This window comes from Cyprinus carpio, chromosome B12, assembly GCF_018340385.1.
Source record: "Cyprinus carpio isolate SPL01 chromosome B12, ASM1834038v1, whole genome shotgun sequence".
NCBI classification, from domain to species: Eukaryota; Metazoa; Chordata; class Actinopteri; order Cypriniformes; family Cyprinidae; genus Cyprinus; species Cyprinus carpio.
Window position 1 is genome coordinate 25,027,424 of NC_056608.1, and position 20,000 is coordinate 25,047,423.

General features: G+C 35.1%; 3 protein-coding genes across 3 annotated transcripts in view; 1 reads left to right on the forward strand and 2 right to left on the reverse strand.

Annotated features, from left to right (window-relative positions):
• Positions 1-6,279, reverse strand: part of zgc:86738 (Transmembrane protein 150A-like) — a 6,348-nt gene extending 69 nt beyond the window's left edge. Inside the window, exons 1-7 of the mRNA XM_042734802.1 lie at positions 6,058-6,279; positions 5,347-5,394; positions 4,897-4,983; positions 4,744-4,811; positions 2,027-2,154; positions 676-853; positions 1-325 (exon numbers count right to left, since the gene is read on the reverse strand). The exon at positions 1-325 is cut by the window's left edge and continues 69 nt beyond it. Coding sequence (XP_042590736.1) covers positions 126-325; positions 676-853; positions 2,027-2,154; positions 4,744-4,811; positions 4,897-4,983; positions 5,347-5,394; positions 6,058-6,155 — 807 coding nt within the window. The 5' untranslated portion in view covers positions 6,156-6,279 and the 3' untranslated portion in view covers positions 1-125. The remainder of the gene's footprint in view (positions 326-675; positions 854-2,026; positions 2,155-4,743; positions 4,812-4,896; positions 4,984-5,346; positions 5,395-6,057) is intronic.
• A 2,314-nt stretch (positions 6,280-8,593) lies between these two features.
• On the reverse strand, positions 8,594-12,865 carry zgc:92749 (Elongation of very long chain fatty acids protein 6-like). Its single transcript, XM_042734803.1, has 4 exons — positions 12,648-12,865; positions 11,858-11,989; positions 10,420-10,571; positions 8,594-9,199 (listed from the first exon to the last, which is right to left on the reverse strand). Exons 1-4 carry the CDS (start codon positions 12,848-12,850, stop codon positions 8,769-8,771), a joined length of 918 nt encoding a protein of 305 aa, XP_042590737.1. The 5' UTR covers positions 12,851-12,865; the 3' UTR covers positions 8,594-8,768.
• A 1,094-nt stretch (positions 12,866-13,959) lies between these two features.
• On the forward strand, positions 13,960-19,774 carry uros (uroporphyrinogen III synthase). The gene is given in 9 exon segments (XM_042734804.1): positions 13,960-14,359; positions 14,437-14,517; positions 15,747-15,843; positions 17,166-17,237; positions 17,623-17,682; positions 17,762-17,860; positions 18,294-18,379; positions 18,810-18,908; positions 19,396-19,774. Coding segments are annotated over 9 exon segments (783 nt in total). The 5' UTR covers positions 13,960-14,296; the 3' UTR covers positions 19,522-19,774.
• The last annotated feature ends 226 nt before the right edge of the window (positions 19,775-20,000 follow it).

Genomic DNA, 20,000 nt, shown 5'->3' on the forward strand with positions numbered 1-20,000 from the left:
CTTAACAAAGATTTGTACAATTCTCCTACATTCTTAAATTCAGATTGTCTGTAATGCAGCTAAAGGTAGTAAAGGTTTATCCAGCAGGTTGGAGGTTAATCCTCATGTTCTCTTCAGGCTGATGTCTAGACTTTCTCTAGCCTCCGTCCCTCCTCAGACGCGCCGGCTCGTCTCGTCATCAGAGCGGCGAGTGTTTCTGAAGAGATGGAGCCAAACTCCAGCGAGAAGGAACTGTAGAACAGCAGCACGATGATGGCAAAGATCCACTCCAATACAGCAGCCGCATGCTGGAGAACGAAACTCTCCTGAATGAAAAACACACCGCCTGCAGGACACAGCGTTAAGGAACAACTGCACAGCACTGAAGGAAAAAAAATGCAACTAAACATTTTCCAGTTTACGAAACCTTTTGAGTCTCAAATAATAAAAAATGCTATTTTCGTGAAACTACATAAAAACCCTTGTCAGACCAACAAAATGAGCCCAAATGCTTTCCCAACTAGTCAAACACAGAATTTCATATTATTGAAATGCAAAGAATTCCTAGCATGCATTGCAGCATGAATAAATTATGCAGTTACTTGTTACTTTTTTAAGTTTAAGTTTTTTACAGTGAGCAATTATGGCCATATGGAGCAGTTTTATGACTTAATGAGCACTGTATGCAGTGGATATTGAGTATGAGGGTGATGAAGGCCAGTGCGGTGAGCGTCAGCCGCAGATGAGAGGTCTGGAAGTCTCTCTGCGTCTGGGCTGCGCGGTACGAAAGCAGCGTCTGCACACACACAAACAGCAGACTGCCAGGGAAGGTCAGACCCGCGCCCACATAATGAAGAACTTTAGCATGGTCCACCTGCGGAAAACAGCACAGAGTCAACACAAGCTACAGTTTCAATCCCACTGCACTCTCAGAAAAAAGGGATAAAATCTGGCACTGGAACGGTAACTTTTTTCAAAGGTACTAATATGTACAGTTTAGATTATAATACGTACCTTTAAGGTAATAATATGCAACCTTTAGTGGTAAATAAGGTACAAAAGTATACTTTTTTAAAAAAGCTACTGGCCCAGTGATAGCTTTGTATCTTTTAGAGCACTGGTTCTCACTTCCATCTTTGCAACACGACTTAAAATGAAGAAAAACAAGCATCTTTACACAGTGAGGACAACTGAGGGACTCGTATGCAACTATCACAGAAGGTTCAAACGCTCAGTGATGCTCCAGAAGGAAAAACCATGCATTAAGAGCCGGGGCGTGAAAACTTTTTGAATTTGAAGATCAGGGTAAATCTTCTGTAGCTTCTGAAGGGCAGTACCAAATGAAAAAATATGATACTTAGGCAAAATCTCACGCTCCGAGCAACGAAGGTGACCGCACCTGCAGTGCAACCCTTGCTGGGTTTGAACCTGAAGCCCCTGAGTTTTCATCCCACAACTCTAACCACTTTCACTGCTTAGTTAAAACACATCTGCACACACCTCCATCACTGCAGGACACGCAGACAGTCACACATCAAACAGCTGAATGCCTTTGATTTCACACTTATGCAATAACACACAATCAGCGGACGTGCACAGGAGAGACACTGTGTTTACCTGAACACGCTGATAATAATATTACATAATATCTGCTGAAGCAAAGAAAAGCACACATTTATGGGCTTATTTAAAGCTCTAATAAACTATAGCAGCAGGAAACAAGTCTCAGTGAATGAGGAAAAACAAATCATGTTTGTTCTTATGTTGATAAAATTTGAAAGGCACAGGCAGAGATCTGGAGGAGACGCCTGGACGAAGAGCAGCACTTGAGATGGTCCAGAACATTCTACCTAATCAACTATTCCAGAGATTTATTTTCATATTTATCAACCAAATTTAAAAAGAGAGCCCTAAAGGAGTTAAAAACATCATAATCCAGTAAAATAAGTTTCAAAATATTGAACCCTGGTAAAAGTAATGTATTAACATAACAAGTAATCAAATGGTGTCTATGGAGAAATTTGCTGCTTTGTTATTGTTTTCTTACTTGGAAGTTTCCTACAATCATGAGTCCTGCAGCACAGAGCCATCCAGCAAACAGACCCTCGATGTTCAACACGCTGTTGCTGTGCTTATGGATGAGTTGAGCGTAACGCAGCAGACCAATCACAATCACTGCAACACACAAAACAGAACAATCACTGTAACACATGAAACAGAACAATCACTGTCACTGTAACAAACGAACAGAACAATCACTGTAACACATGAGCAGAACAATCACTGTCACAGGAACAGACGAACGGAACAATCACAGTCACTGTAACACAAACAGAACAATCACTGTAACACATGAAACAGAACAATCACTGTCACTGTAACACGAACAGAACAATCACTGTAACACAAACAGAACAATCACAGTCACTGTAACACGAACAGAACAATCACAGTCACTGTAACACAAACAGAACAATCACAGTCACTGTAACACGAACAGAACAATCACTGTCACTGTAACAGACAAACAGAACAATCACAGTCACTGTAACACAAACAGAACAATCACTGTCACTGTAACACACAAACAGAACAATCACAGTCACTGTAACACAAACAGAACAATCACAGTCACTGTAACACAAACAGAACAATCACAGTCACTGTAACACAAACAGAACAATCACAGTCACTGTAACACGAACAGAACAATCACAGTCACTGTAACACAAACAGAACAATCACTGTAACACATGAAACAGAACAATCACAGTCACTGTAATACACAAACAGAACAATCACAGTAACTGTAACACACAAAACAGACCAATCACAGTCACTGTAACACAAAACAGACCAATCACAGTCACTGTAACACAAACAGAACAATCACAGTCACTGTAACACACGAACGGAACAAGCATAGTCATTGTAACACAAACAGAACAATCACTGTAACACATGAAACAGAACAATCACAGTCACTGTAATACACAAACAGAACAATCACAGTCACTGTAACACAAACAGAACAAGCATAGAAAAATCACAATCACTAAAACACAAACAGAACAATCACATGAAACAGAACAATCACTGTCACTGTAACACATGAAAAAGAACAATCACTGTCACTGTAACACATGAAAAAGAACAATCACTGTCACTGTAACAGACAAACAGAACAATCACAGTCACTGTAACACATGAAAAAGAACAATTGCTGTCACTGTAAAACACGAACAGAACAATCACAGTCACTGTAACACAAACGGAACAAGCATAGTCATTGTAACACAAACAGAACAATCACTGTAACACATGAAACAGACCAATCACAGTCACTGTAACACAAAACAGACCAATCACAGTCACTGTAACACAAACAGAACAATCACAGTCACTGTAACACACACAGAACAATCACTATAACACATGAAAAAGAACAATTGCTGTCACTGTAACACACGAAAAAGAACAAATCACTGTCACTGTAACACATGAAACAGAACAATCACTGTCACTGTAACAGACAAACAGAACAATCACAGTCACTGTAAAACACGAACAGAACAATCACAGTCACTGTAACACACGAACAGAACAATCACAGTCACTGTAACACACGAACAGAACAATCACAGTCACTGTAACACACGAACAGAACAATCACAGTCATTGTAACAGACAAACAGAACAATCACAGTCATTGTAACACAAACAGAACAATCACAGTCACTGTAACACAAACAGAACAATCACTGTAACACATGAAGAAGAACAATCACAGTCACTGTAACACATGAAAAAGAACAATCACTGTCACTGTAACACGAACGGAACAATCACAGTCACTGTAACACAAACAGAACAATCACTGTAACACATGAAAAAGAACAATCACAGTCACTGTAAAACACGAACAGAACAATCACAGTCACTGTAACACAAACAGAACAATCACTGTCACTGTAAAACACGAACAGAACAATCACAGTCACTGTAACACAAACAGAACAATCACAGTCATTGTAACACAAACAGAACAATCACAGTCACTGTAAAACAAACAGAACAATCACTGTAACACATGAAAAAGAACAATCACAGTCACTGTAACACATGAAACAGAACAATCACTGTCACTGTAACACATGAAACAGAACAATCACTGTCACTGTAACACAAACAGAACAATCACTGTAACACATGAAAAAGAACAATCACTGTCACTGTAACACATGAAAAAGAACAATCACTGTCACTGTAACACATGAAAAAGAACAATCACTGTCACTGTAACACAAACAGAACAATCACAGTCACTGTAAAACATGAACAGAACAATCACAGTCATTGTAACACAAACAGAACAATCACAGTCACTGTAACACACGAACAGAACAATCACAGTCATTGTAACACAAACAGAACAATCACTGTAACACATGAAAAAGAACAATCATTGTCACTGTAACAGACGAACTTGTGTTACAGTTACTGTGATTGTTCTTTTTCATGTGTTACAGTGACAGTCAGAATGGGAACAATCACAGTCACTTTAACACAAACAGACCAATCACAGTCACTGTAACACACAAAGCAGACCAATAACAATCACTGTAACACACGAAAAAGAACAATCGCAATTACTGTAACACCAAACAGAACAATCACATCAAAAACAGATTAAATATGCTGAAAGAGCTGTTAGAGTCAGAGGAGTGTTTCTATAGTTCAGAACTGAATCAGTGAATCACTCACCCAAGAATGAAGCAGTGCTGCACAGCAGACTGAACCAGCAGCTCTCTGGAGGAACACCGCCGCATTTACTGCACACACATCAGGAGGATCAAAAATATGTCTGACAATATATCATTTTTGCTCATCTTCTAATAAAATGTGAGGTTTTGGTACCTGATGAGTGGGATGTTGTCCAGCGTGCAGCACAGATCAGATCCACTCTGAAGAACCAAAGACGTCTCACAGGTTGAGTTATATACCCTACAAACACACGCATACTGTGACAAAATTTGCTGACTGCATGCATAAAATAAGTTAAAACAAAGATTTTGCAAGGGTTTTGATTTTTAACATTGCAAAACCCTTCCTTCTCATTAACGAATGTGAGATAACCTAAACTCTTGAGATAGTAAACTGTATAGTTTGGCATTTAACAGACAGATCAATCTGAACAAACACAGAGACGTGACAGTCAAACAGCCTCTTTAACCTCAAAATCAATGTGATCTAATCAAACACTTCAGCAAAATCTTATTCAGTTATTGTTGAGGAGATTCTATTGATATCTGAATCAATCAATCACAGCATTCTCTGTTTTCCACTGAGAGAAGGTTCAATATTCACCAGTTATTCACAGGACAAACGTGCTGATTGTAAAGGGCCATCGCATATCTATGTGAGAGAGAGAGAGAGAGAGAGAGAGAGAGAGAGACAGATTGAAAGAGTACAGACTTTAAGTACAGACTTTCAGAAACCCAACATGTTTTTCAAAAAGTTTTCAGGTCAGCTGGGCAAAGCTGATTCTTAATAACTACTAAATTAGTTTTTCAAAAACTAAAAAAACATAGAAACTGTTTACAAAGTGATAAATTTTTGAAAGGCCTTTAACTCCACTTGAGCTAAAATTAAATTAAAACGCATTACACATTTAATGAGCAAATATAAACACATTATGATTAAATGGATAAACTCCAATTCTCTAAGAAAAAGTTACAATATATTCAGTAATATGTAAAATACAATTTTAAAACCAAAAGTAAACTTTTTTCTCCATATATCAGCCATTATTGTAAAATATGGTAGAACTTAAACCATAAAAAAATTAATTACTCAACATAAACTAACACAAAAAATATATATAAAAATTGCACAACAAAATGATAAAAAAATAGAAAATATAAATTACCTAACTTAAAATACAAACAAAACTAGTATATCAATGATACTAAAATAACACTAGAAATAGATCTCATATTAAAATGCATTCAAAGTTGTTTTGAAATTAAATCGCAACATAAACTCTGGTCTTATTTGAGGGTATTAATAAATACTCACATGATCCAGATTCCAGGCAGTGTGAACACAGGCAAACTGATGGGAACCAGAAACCACAGAGACATTTTCCCTCCTCCTGAAGAGCTTGTCTCAATCATTGCATCAAATCAAACTCCACTCATCTTCATTCAGTGTAAAACCTCACAGATCAACACATGACAGCAAGTGTTTTTCTGTCAGTGTCTGGAGCTGTTTTTTCAGATACAGTGAGAGAGGAAGACAAGAGGTCTGATCTGATGCTCCTCCTCTCCTCTCATGTCCAGGAGATCATCACACTGAGCTCAGTGAGCAGAACATCTGCAGCGAGTGTCCAGCAGAGAGCAGCATTTCTCATTAAAATAATGCTATATGGCTTCGGTGAAAATTCAGTGTGTGTGTGTGTGTGCGTGCGTGTGTGTGTATATATATGTATATATATATATATATATATATGTATCCTTGATTAATAAAAGTAAAAAATATGAATTTAAAATGTAAAATGGTTTGAAGTCATTTCTACATATATATTTGTATGAAATTAATATTTCTTACTTTAATTAAGGATGCATTAAATTAATCAAAAGTGACAGTAAAGACATCTATAATGTTACAAAAGATTTCTATTTCAAATAAATGCTGTTCTTTTGAACTTTCTATTCATCTGTGAACCCAGAAAAATAAAATGCATCACAGTTTCCACAAAAATATTGTGCAGCACAACTGTTTTCAACATTGATAATAATCAGAAATGTTTCTTGAGCAGCAAATCATCATATTAGAATGATTTCTGAAGATCATGTGACACTGAAGACTGGAGTAATGATGCTGAAAATACAGCTGCACATCACAGAAATACATTACAGTTTAACAGATATTCACACAGAAAACAGCTGTTTTACATTCTAATAACATTTCACAATTTTCACATTATTTTTGACCAAATAAATGCAGCCTTGATGACTTCTTTCAATAACATAAAAAAATCTGCCTGACTCCAAACTTTTAAACTCTTAAGAGATTCTAAACAAAAGTTCTTGCTGAGAAACGACAGGACTGAAAACATGTTTATTAGGTGTTTATTATTAATAATCATGCTTCAGAACGTTCCTTGTGTAAACAGAAGATCAGGACTTTGCAAACAAACTCATATTTTAGAATGAATGAAACATTTGGTTAATTGTTCATATAGAGGGTGATGTTTGGTAAGAACAGGCATCTATCGAACAGAATGAATGAAGGGAATGAATCTCTGAGACAACACCTGTACTGTAAACACATTCGTTCACCTGAGCAGGTGTTCCAGCATTGCTCTATCAACCAGATCAACTCAAATGCTGGATGTTGACTAACCAGAAAGACGGCTTTGCAGCGCCTGACAGGCCTCGACAACTACAAACACAATACGATCTCTGTGTTCTCCAGGCAAACTTGTTTAGAGTTACACGCAGATCTTTCTGATGTACTGAAGTGCTATAATCACTCACAGTGAGTCTAGGACTCAGAAGTGCTGAAATATAACACACTAAATCTCAAAAGAGTACTGTATGTCACATGCAGCATCTGTTTTACAGTAATATATACTGAAAAAACCTGCAAATGCTGACACTTTTAAACTGCAAACCTTTTTAAATTCTTTCTTACTTGTCTGCATGCACAATGAGATTTCGTGCAAATTAAATTTGGACATTTTATGGCAAATGTAGTTGTGTGTGAATAAACCGTAATATTCAGCAGCTTCAGCTCAACTTTTTGGGATTTTGTGGTTGTTTTGAAGGGTTTCCATCAGTGCTTGTGACAAGTCAGCATTGCATGATCAATGGTTTCATCATTACAGTCGTCAGAGGAGAATCTGTGGCTTTGTTTCACTGGGATAAAATCAATGCTTTGATACACAAGGCCTGTAAACATTAACATTAACACACACGTTTAACTCATTCACTTATAAGAACAGTCTTCTGTCAGCGGGCGTATCTCACAAAACATTTGATCAAAGTCACATTTCACCCTAAAACCATTAGAAAAACACTTCAAATCACATTTTGCATGAATAAAATAAAGCCTATTTTGAGAACACTTTTTACCATTTTTTTTTTTTTTTTTTTTTGCATTTTGACATTTTCATAACAATTGCCCAAGTTATGCACAGCTTATAAAAATAGCTACTGGAATTCAATAATTTCTTAAAATAAAATCGACAACTTAAATTAAAATCCTTTCATTAAAATTATGAGAACATGGGTTTAACATGTTTAAAATGTCACAATGCTCTCTCTCTCTCTCACTCTCTCACTCTCTCTCTCTCTCTCTCTCTCTCTCTCTCTATATATATATATATATATATATATATATATATATATATATATTTATTGCATTGTGATATTTTTTAATGACAATTAAGCATGTTAAATCTCCATGTTCGCATTTAGAGGCGTTTGCTTCTGAACCTTTTATACACATATATACACATACATACTTAAAAAAAAAAAAAAAATATATATATATATATATATATATATATATATATATATATATATATATATATATATATATATATATATAACATAAAAAAAATTATGGTCCTAAAACTAGGCTTCTTCTTTTATTTAATTCTTCTTCTTTAAACTTATTTTAATCTCTGGGCATGTAAACTAGTGTTTTCAATTCTCTTTATGGATGGTTTTGCATGACTTTAAAGGGACAGGATGGATGTGGACGGCACTGAAGAGTTCTTCTCACTCTCGTTTCACTCTCTTCTCGTCTCCAGAGCGTTTGAGGTAGGACTGATAGAAGAAGACGGAGAAGAGCAGCAGGTAGCTGAGGTACATCAGAGAGGCGCAGATGATATTTTGCATGGTGGAGAAGCAGTGCTTCTCATTATTCCAGAGGTAGAGGAGCCCCACAATGCTTACCCCCATGACCATCTGTGTGATCTGCATGAGCGTGATCAGCATGGCAAAGGGTCGCGGCACACGCACGCCGGCTGCTTTAGCCGTGTAGTAGCTGTACATGAATGCATGGACGGTGTAGTTCATGGTCATGAACCAGCCGCCGCCGGCCACACGGTCTTTATACGTGTACCAGGTGTAGAGCAGGACAGTGATGTGATGATACCAGTGCAGGAAGATCAGACGCTGCTTACGCAGGACGATGAACACCGTGTCTCCTGAACAACACCACCAACACAACACAACATGCATATCACAAAAAATCATTTCAGCTGGCCTTCAACGACACTAATGCACTTATAATGGAAATCTAGAGTTATTATGCATGCATAAATTAATGCAGTGTAATAAAATCATTTGCTAAGCACATCTGCGCAAAGTTATTTTACATGCATGCGTTTGACAGATGCTTAGAGTGCATTTCATTCAAGTTGTACACTGTTTCAGTTCCTGCTTTCACCCTGAAGTTCTCTTTTATGCAAACTTTAAACTCCCATCACGAGAATGCAAAGTCAGTAACATGATATGCACGAGGATCCTATTTTTTTAAAGTCACATTTCACCCCAAAATCATATGAAATTAAGTTGTTGCATTAATAAAATGAAGCCTATTTTAAGAACATTAAGATTTTTTTTGCGTTGTGACATTATTTTCATAACAATTATTAACTTGTATCATAGTGTAAAAATACTGTAATTTAGTGTTTTATTTTATTTTATTTTAAAAGTTTTGAAGTTGCAAACAATAATTCCATAACATTTATGAATGTTAACTAATATTAAGTTCAAAATTAAATACATTGTTTGTATCTAAACATATGTATGTACTGTGAATGAACATGAACATGAATATTTTTATTAACCGACATTAAAGAAAATTAATAAAAGCTGTAAAAATATATTGTTCATTTTTAGTTAATGCATTAACTAATTTTAACCAAAGAAACCTTATTGAAAAGTGTTACCAAAACCTTTAATTATCTATAAGCATTTTTAAAAATGATTTTAAGGATCTATAAGCATTTGTGAATAATTGTCCCTGTATTATTACAGACAAAATCACAGATATATATGAAGAGACTTTTAAACCAAGAGTGTAAAATATACACTCACTCACTCACTCACTCACTCACTCACACTCTCTCTCTCTCTCTCTCTCTCTCTCTCTCTCTCTCTCTCTCTCTCTCTCTCACACACACAGAAAAAGAATAATACATATGAATGTATTGTTGTCTATTGCTACAAATATACCTGTGCTACTTATGACTGCTTCTGTGCTGCAGGGACACATTTCTTTGTAACTATTTGTGAAATGTTGCAGTTTCTGAGTGAATATAGTTCCATTTTTTTTCACTAAAGAACAAAGGAATAATGGATGGCTTATGCGCTATATTAACTAAAGCAGTCAGAGAGTCAGCAGTTAATGTGAAAGTCTTACCGAGCTCCGGCGCTTTACTCAGAGTGAAGGCAAACGCCCAGAACTTGCTGACAGAGGCGCTGAAGAACCCAGTGTCACACACAGACTCCCGGAGCCCGCGTGACCTCACCAGACTGAACATGTACCAGCCCGTCCGCATCGCCCCCATTATACTGACAGACAGACAACAGCAATGAGGAAACACACCATATCTGTCCCGCTCAGAGAGATACCGTCGAACTGAGATCTCTCTGATATCTGATCCACCAGAGCTTCTCGTCAGAACACAGTAAGTCGGAGTAAACTCACTGGTCCTACACGGAGGCCCATTACAACAATCAATGCAACTCACAATGACTCTACTGTCACATTTCTGAGAAAAACAGGACATAATTATGATTTATAACCACAGAATTACAAGATATAAACAGAATTCATAGTATTTTTCTAGCAGATCTGAGTTTATATCTCACAATTCTAACATTTTTGTCATAATTTTGAGTTCACATTTCACACGTATGATTATTTATGAAAATTTCTCATAATTTTGAGTTTACATCTTGCAATTCTATAATTTTTCTGCATAATCCTGAGTTCACATTTCACGCGTATGATTTTTTATGAATATTTCTCATAATTTTATCTTGCAATTCTAACATTTTTGAGTTTACATCTGACAATTATGATTTTTTTTTGCATAATCCTGAGTTCACATTTCACGCGTATGATTTTTTATGAAAATGTCTCATAACTTTGAGTTTGCATTTTGCAATTCCAAAAAAAAAAATGCTCTGATTTTTGAGTTTATATCTCACAATTCTAACATTTTTTCTCATAATTCTGAGTTAACATTTCACACATATGATTATTTATGAAAATTTCACATAATTTTAAATTCACATCTTGCAATTCTAAATTTTTTTTAGACAATTTTAAGTTTACATCTCACACTTGTGATTTTTTCTCATAATTTTGAGTTTATATCTCACAATTCTATAATTTTTCTGCATAATTCTGAGTTTACATCTCACAATTATGATTTTTTATGAATATTTCTCATAATTTTATCTTGCAATTCTAACATTTTTGAGTTTACATCTCACAATTATGATTTTTTTTTGCATAATCCTGAGTTTACATTTCACACATATGATTATTTATGAAAATTTCTCATAATTTTATCTTGCGATTCTAAAATTTTTGAGTTTACATCTCACACTTCTGATTTTTTTCTCTTAATTTTAAGTTCACATCCTAAAATTCTAAAAAAAAAGTCTTCGAATTCTGATTTCACAATTCTGACTTTTCTTACAACTGCAAGATAAAACTCAAAATTCAGAGAAAAGGTCAGAATTGCCAGGTGTAAACTCAAGTTTATATCTCACAGTTCTTACTGTTTTCCTCAGAAGTGCTGAGTTCATATCTCTCAGTAGGTGTGTATCAGACGGCAGTGTCTCACCTGAATGTGGCCAGACATAATGACCACAGCACGAGAGGCTTCCGCAGCTCCAGCTTCTGCCTGTCCTTCATAAAGACACGTCCAAGAAATATAACCAGCACATACACCCCCGACAGAACAAACGCTGCCCCCCTGAAACACATTAGGACTCTCTTTAAGACCTGATGAACACATATACACAGAGATATACAGATATGAGTGCATATTAAAGAATAAAGTGACAGCACACACACACAAAGGTTTTTGGACTCTGTATTAGATAATGGCCAGATTCGGACGTCACAGTCTGCTGAAAGGTCAAAGGTGAGTGCACCTGTCTTATCACAGACATCGATCACAGCGCAGTCGTAAATCTCCTGTAAAACTGTCTGAACACTTCATATAGTTCATAATCAAACACATTAATGCACTGAATCATCAGCTCTTGTGTTAATGTGACTGTGATTTTTAAGATGAAAGGTCAAAGGTGATTCTCTCAAACTTTATTGCTTCATTTTAAATAGTAGGGAGTGTTTAAACATACTACCTACCGCCTTTATAAAAGCTTAAAGCAGGAGACATGTTAGAAATCTGACATATATTGCGTATTTTAAGCGTCTTGTACTGTCTGTTACTGTTTTTATTATATAATAAGTATTATAATGTATTGCATATATATATACATATGTATATATATATATATATAGCATCCCAGCCCATTGTATTTTATTCTGCTTTTGTGTATGCATTATAATAGAGTAAGCGGAGTTATGGAATGAATCAGTGATTCGGTTCTGTTAATGTGACTCACCAGTTCCGCTCGAACCATTCCAGCGCGGCGCGGTCGTCAAACTGACGCTCGAAGTCGAACGCGTGAAGCGACTCGTTCATCCTCATCATTCTGTGAGTGCTGATGTCTTCAGCAGGTGAACCTGAAGCGATGAAGGTGTTTCCGAGAGGAACCGGAGAGGATCGCTGATCTGTGGCACCGAGAACACGCCTGCTGAACTTCATAATTATATGCAGGAGGGGCGGAGTCAGAGCTGTAGTCTCGTCCAATCACCGTCAAGGCGAGCACTAAACTTTCCCAAGTTTTATATTCATGAGCAAAAATTTGCAAACATATTTGCACACACACACACACACACACACACACACACACACACACACACACGCATATATGTATGTATATATCCGATTAACTCAATAAACCCGAAATATCTTATTGGGACACACATTCAAGTTGACAAACACTATAAAAAATAATGTGTAATATGTTTAGATTTTGCATTTATTCTCTATAATTATTATATATTATGTAATTATACATTATTTGTATAAAACATACTTTACGTAAGTGGTAATGGAAAGCGTAGTGCCCCTTGCGCTAAACTGCAGTCAGAGGTCTGTTGTTGAATTTGTTTGAAGGTGTACACTTTATTCAAGTTTCATATGCAAAATATGATAGTGTGTTAAAATCGAATATATATCGATTAAGTTTACAAAATGGATTAAAAACGTTGATAGCCTTGTGAGTGCTTTGGGCGCCCCGAGTTCGAACCCCGGTTCGCGGGTTTTTCCCGATCCCGCCCCCCTCCTGTCACTACAATGTTAAAGGCAAAACTCCAAAAAATAAATATTTTTAAACAAAACACTCGTAAATGCTTTACAGCACAAACAAATTAATGAATGAAAAAAAAAATAATTAATTCATAGATAAAAAATAAATGCATATCGTGAAAAGAAGTGATTTCTGGAGTGTTACTTAAAGAACGGATTTTTGTTGAGTTTATAACGCACAATCCTGACTTTAATTCTTGCCAATTTTTTTTTTTTTTTTTTTTTTTTTGGAATTGTGAGGTATAAACTCAGATTTTTTTTACATTTACATGGAGGAAAAAGCAGACTTGTGAGATAAAAGGTCGCAACTATATTTTCCTTAATATCTACACTCCACTACAGCATTAATAAACTTTAGGGACCCTGCGGACTTTTATTTTGAAAAATCGCACAGTTCTGTTATAAATGCGCCGCTGCTGCGTCCTGCTTCACTGCTGTAGTTTATATGCGTCTGCGTCACAATCATGCGGAAAGCTACACAAACTCACTCACTGCAAGTATGTCATGGTGTATTTTTCCACCTGTTATTAAACTACATCCATCAAGCATTACTACTCTTATCATCTGAGCCCGAACAGCAGCCGCTTTAAAGGGCTTTCAGCTGAATGATGCATGTCTGCTGCGATATAGGTCATACTTCACTAATATCAGAGCATGAAAACACAAGATCCTCAGTTCCTGGCGTGTTTGCTTGCAGTTGTCTGTTGCTCGTGTTATCAGTGTGTGACAGATGTGTGTTCTTCTGGGCGTTGTTGTATGAAATGCTGATACTCGTTTATTCAGCAGAAACATTGTAACACTGCACACATCGTCCTTCAGTGGTTTTAGAGGCCTGCAGACATGAAGGTGCTACTTCTGAAAGAGCCTCGAGAGAGTGAGAGTGAAGCAGACCCTTATCTCCAGGTAATACCTCATGATGTGTTATAATACTCATAATAATCCCAGTGTTTTGATAGTGTGGTGTCTCTGTATATCACAAGATTTCCCCTCGTGTACACACACATCCTCTTATTACTCCTCTTCCCTCCATAATAGTGTCTCTGGATGAGCTTTCGGAGCGGGTGAGTTTGGAGCCTGCTTCTGGGGCCAGCTGTTCAATAGTGTCCATCAGAACGGATCAGATCTTGAAAATGCGTCGTTCGAAGGATCCTGAATTCGGATTAGATCACAAAACCCAGTCTTGGTTTTGATCCGGATCGAATCCTCAGTTTGTGCCGTTCGAAGTGTTTGAGTAAGATTGGGATACTTTTGATCCAAAAAGCTGGATTATTCTGATCCCAGCAGGAGGGTGGATTTCTGGAACCAAAATGTAATAAAACTTTAAAACTGGTCCAAAAAACCCCCCCACAACATTTGTAACTAGTGCTGTCAAACGATTAATCGCTTTCAAAATACATTTTTATTTACGTAATATATCTGTGTGTGCTGTGTATATTTATTACATCTATAAAAATACACACACATACAGTATATATTTAAAAAATGTTTATATGTGTATGTTTATAGTCATAATTTCTATAATATATAAATTTGTGTGCTGTCAAATAATTAATCACGATTAATCGCATCCAAAATAAAAGTTTTTTACATAATATATGTGTGTATTTATTATGTATATATAAATACAAACACATGCATCTATGTGTGTGTGTGTGTGTGTGTGTATGTATGTATGTATATATATATAAATATAAAATATAAGAATATAAATGTGTATATATATATATATATATATATATATATATATGTGTAAATATTTTCAAAATATATACTGGATGTGTGTGTGTGTATATATATATATATATATATATAATATATATATGTATATATATATATATATATACACGCATAATAAATATACACAGAACAGAACACACACATATATTGTGTAAAGAACAACTTTTGGCAGCACTGTTTGTAACATGTAATGTATCCCCAAACAGCTGTCAATCAATATCAAACAAAAATATTATATTTAAAGTTTTTTATATTTAAAGTAAAAATTAAACTACATTGGCACACTCATGAGAGGAGCAGCAGTCAGAAGTAGTTATTTGTGTAAATGCAATGGCATCTCATTTTTATCTCCATCATCATGCTCCGTAGAGCTCCAGTAATCCAGATCTGGAAATCTTTGAGAAACCAGCACAAAAGTACGATGTGTTCCCTGATCCTGGGCTTTCCAAATCCAGATCGTTCTGATCCAGATTAAACTGGCCCCTGAAGTGGAATAATGTTGTTGTGGTTTATGAGATATGAACTCTTTGTGCTTGTGCTCTGGGAACACCAGCTGTTTGAGCCCGAGAGGTTTGGAGGTCTGATCTTCAGCAGCCCCAGAGCCGTGGAGGCCGTGAAGAGCTGTCTAGACTCTCAGAAACACAGACACAGTGAGTCTGGAGCATCATGTGCTTTACCAGATGCAGGAAACCACGCTCAAGGCCTTAGCTTCATACTGGATGGCTAATATATTAGATATTATAGTGTAATATGATTTACAAACGCAATGTTATTTAGTATCATTGAGATACTATTATAGTTTGTATTAATGTTTTGAATCAGTTTGTTTTTCTATTTTCATTTTAATTTTAGTTAATGTTTTAGTAACTGTAAACTTTAGTAACTTGCTCTGTATTTTTGTCATTTTTAGCAGTTTGTCTGTATAGTTTTTATTCATTTTTAATTCAGTTTTAGTTTTTGTTATTTCAAATTAAAATGAAAAACGTTGGCATGGCAACTAGCTGAAATAAAAAGATCATATTTAATTAATTAAATAAAAATGAAAAATTCAATATTTTTTATATTTTATTTACACAGTAACAATATTTTTTAATGGTTTTAATTATAGTTTCAGCTATAATTAACTATAAACTGAAAACTATAGCTTTTAACTATAGCGGAAATAAAAAGAAAATATTAAATTAATAAAATAAAAATGAATAATACAATATTTTTTATAATTTATTTACACAGAAACAATATTTTTTAATGGCTTTAATTATAGTTTCAGCTATAATTAACTATAAACTGAAAACTATAGCTTTTAACTATAGCTGAAATAAAAAGAAAATATTAAATTAATAAAATTAAAATTAAAAATTCTATATTTTTTATATTTTATTTACACAGTAACAATATTTTTTAATGTTTTTAATTATAGTTTCAGCTATAATTAACTATGAACTGAAAACTATAGCTATTAACTATAGCTGAAATAAAGAAAATATTAAATAAATAAAATAAAAATTAAAAATTCTATATTTTTTATATTTTATTTACACAGTGACAATTTTTTTTTGTAAGTATGATATGAAAAGTTCTGATGATCTTTCAGATGTAGAAACTCATAAATGAATGCAGTTATATTAATTCTCAAACATTAAAGCAGTGTTTCTGTCTTTGATTTCCAGGGAATGCATGAATTTTAATAATGTTTAGCTTGAATGCACTAATAAAACCATCTGTCTAATGCATGCATGTAAATGTGAGTGAATGTAAGTGCTTGCAGTAATCTCTAGACGCCACAGTTTCACCACTTTTTATCACTTTTCATAATAAATGATTGGATGCATGACTAAAATGATAAAGACACTTCAAGATAATGCCTGATTTTGGACCATTATGGTCTTATTTTGCGTTGTGACCAATATATTATGACATAGTATAGTATTTGTATGTGTTGTAGTGAACTGATGTTGTTATTGTTCTACAGAATGGGACGCAGTGAAAGACAAATGGAATGAAAAGTCAGTTTATGTGGTTGGAAAAGCGACAGCATCTTTAGGTATGAAATCATTTCACACACATATATTATGTAAAAAATTATAATATATTTAATAAATGCAAAAAAACCAAAAAACAAAACTTACACTAAAAATATATAAATATATATATATATATATATATATGTTTTTACTTTTTTTTTTTTTTTTTTTATTTATTTTTTGCATTATTGCAATAATAGTTGTTCAGCTTAATTGTCATTATGCAAAGTATAACTTTTTTTTTTTTTTTCTTTGTGCTGAAATATGACCTGGACATTTCAGAGTCATGCTTATAAATGCAAGAAATAAACAAAAAACAATACCACCACCATCATCTTCCACCAGATCAAATAAAAAATCTTATAAAATTTATATATCACTTTTATTTTCTGAAAAAATCATCAGTGGTGAAGAAACCGTAAAGTCCTCTGGGTGAAGAAACTGGAACCGCAGACGCTCTACCCCACAAAAACCAACATATCAATACTCTCACAAAAATTGTCTTCTCTGATGCCGTCGAGATATAGTGTTTGTTAATGTTGTGTTTTGTTAAACGCAGGAGAAAATCAAGAGATGAAGCCGCTTTTCTTTCCCTGCGGCTCCATCAAACGTGAAATTCTGCCCACCGCGCTCCGAAACAACCGTGAGGACATTATCATTCAAACATTCACAAACTGCTTCAGAGGATTCACAGATATTAAAGATGTGACCTTACAACATGCAACATTCGTCATAAAAACTCATTTATTAATGTTTTTAATGCAGTGAACGCTTCATTGCTGATTATATTTTGGGGGTTTCATTTCACCCCAAAATAAAATTATATTATCAAAAATATATATTATATTATTTTAACTATATTGAATTTAAATATTACATTTCAATTATATTAAAATTTTAGAATCAATCTTTCTGTTTGCAATATGTCTAATTCAAATTTTTTGTTGTAATTATGGAGTAAGATATGCCCCTGACATGCACATTTGATGGGTTTTGTTGCCCAAAACTAATTCTAGAAATGAGTTTCTCCTTGCGCTTGAATCAGTGTTTCTTTCTGGTTGTTGTTTCTGTGTCAGATGTTCCTCTGGAGACTCTGACCGTCTATCAGACGTCTGAACATCCTGATCTGCAGAAGAACATCACCGAATACTTCACTCAGCAGGTGTGTGTCAGAGAACTACATCTGTCTGTTCATGAGAGCGCTGTCACTCACCTGTGTGTGTGTGTGTGTGTGTGTGTGTGTGTGTGTGTGTGTGTGTGTGTGTGTGTGTGTGTGTGTGTGTCTGTGTGTGTGTGTGTGTGTGTGTGTGTGTGTGTGAGTCTGTGTTTGTGTGTGTGTCTCTGTGTGTGTGTCTGTGTGTGTGTGTGCGTGTGTGTGTGTGTGTGTGTGTGTGTGTGTGTCTCTCTGTGTGTGTGTGTGTGTCTCTCTCTCTGTGTGTGTGTATGTGTGTGTGTGTGTGTGTGTGTGTGTGTGTGTGTGTGTGTGTGCTCTCTCTCTGTGTGTGTGTGTGTGTGTGTGTGTGTGTGTGTGTGTGTGTGTGTGTGTGTGTGTGTGTGTGTGTGTGTGTGTGTGTGTGTGTGTGTGTGTTCAGGGCGTCCCAGCGAGCGTGGTGTTCTTCAGTCCGTCCGGAGTGAGGTTCTGTTTGGATTTGGTGAAGAGACTCTCAGGATCTCAGCTGGAGAAGATAAAGGTACAACAATCAACATCATACAGCGATTCAGATGAATCAGATTCAGAGAATAAATGTGTCCCTGCAGCACAGAAGCAGTCATAAGTAGCAATAGACAACAATACATTGTATCCATTTTTCTTTTATGACAAAAATCATTAGGATATTAAGTAAAGATCATGTTCCATGAAGATATTTAGTAAACTTCCTACTGTAAATATATCAAAACTTAATTTCTGATTAGTAATATGCATTGCTAAGAACTTCATTTGAACAACTTTAAAGATAATTTTTCTCAATATTTAGATTTTTTTTTGCTCCCTCAGATTCCAGATTTTCAAATAGTTGTATCTCAGACAAATATTGTCCTCCTAACAAACCACACATCAATGGAGAGATTATTTATTCAGCTTTCAGATGATTCATACATCTAAATGTCCAAAAACTGACCCTTATGTCTTGATGTATAATTATATTACGTATAATAAATAATGATTGTGTTCTTCAGTTTGCGTCGATTGGACCGACTACAGCAGACGCGCTGCGGTCACACGGACTGACGGTCAGCTGCTGCGCTGAGAAACCCACAGCAAAACACCTCGCCGCCGCCATCACTCACGCCCTGCACACCTGACCTCTGACCCCTGACCACCAGGGTCCTGCTTTTGCAGTAGATATTAGATATTAGAAGTGATTGCATTTATATCTCTCTTATATGTATCTGTTTTGCAGCGGTGTATTTTGATGCATCAGAATCATCCGTTCTGCTCCTGAAGCTTTTATTCTGTGACTGACTCTCTGTGTCTGTGTTTCATGTTGAATGTCTGAGATTATTATTTGCATTATTTGGATGGAAGATGAAATATAAAATGAAAAAAAAAAAAACTGTAGTCGTGTATATTCTTCTCATTAAATGTAGATGGGCATAACTTTAAATTACATTACGTTTTTTAAATACATTTATAATTATTACAATTTTATTTAAATATAATTATATTCAACTGTATATTCCCCTAATGTTAACAGGCAGAAATTTAAATTAATTTAAACTATTATATTTTAAATTACATTTAACTATTTAAATTTAATGTCAATAATAGAAGTATTTTAAAT

Excerpts from the sequence above, each read along its gene's own strand:
- zgc:92749 (XM_042734803.1), bottom strand. The coding sequence starts at position 12,850 with ATGAAGTTCAGCAGGCGTGTTCTCGGTGCCACAGATCAGCGATCCTCT. Across the intron at positions 10,572-11,857 it reads TTATGTCTGGCCACATTCAG|TATAATGGGGGCGATGCGGA; the intron begins GTGAGACACTGC and ends TCTGTCTGTCAG. Across the intron at positions 9,200-10,419 it reads GAGTAAAGCGCCGGAGCTCG|GAGACACGGTGTTCATCGTC; the intron begins GTAAGACTTTCA and ends GGTGTTGTTCAG.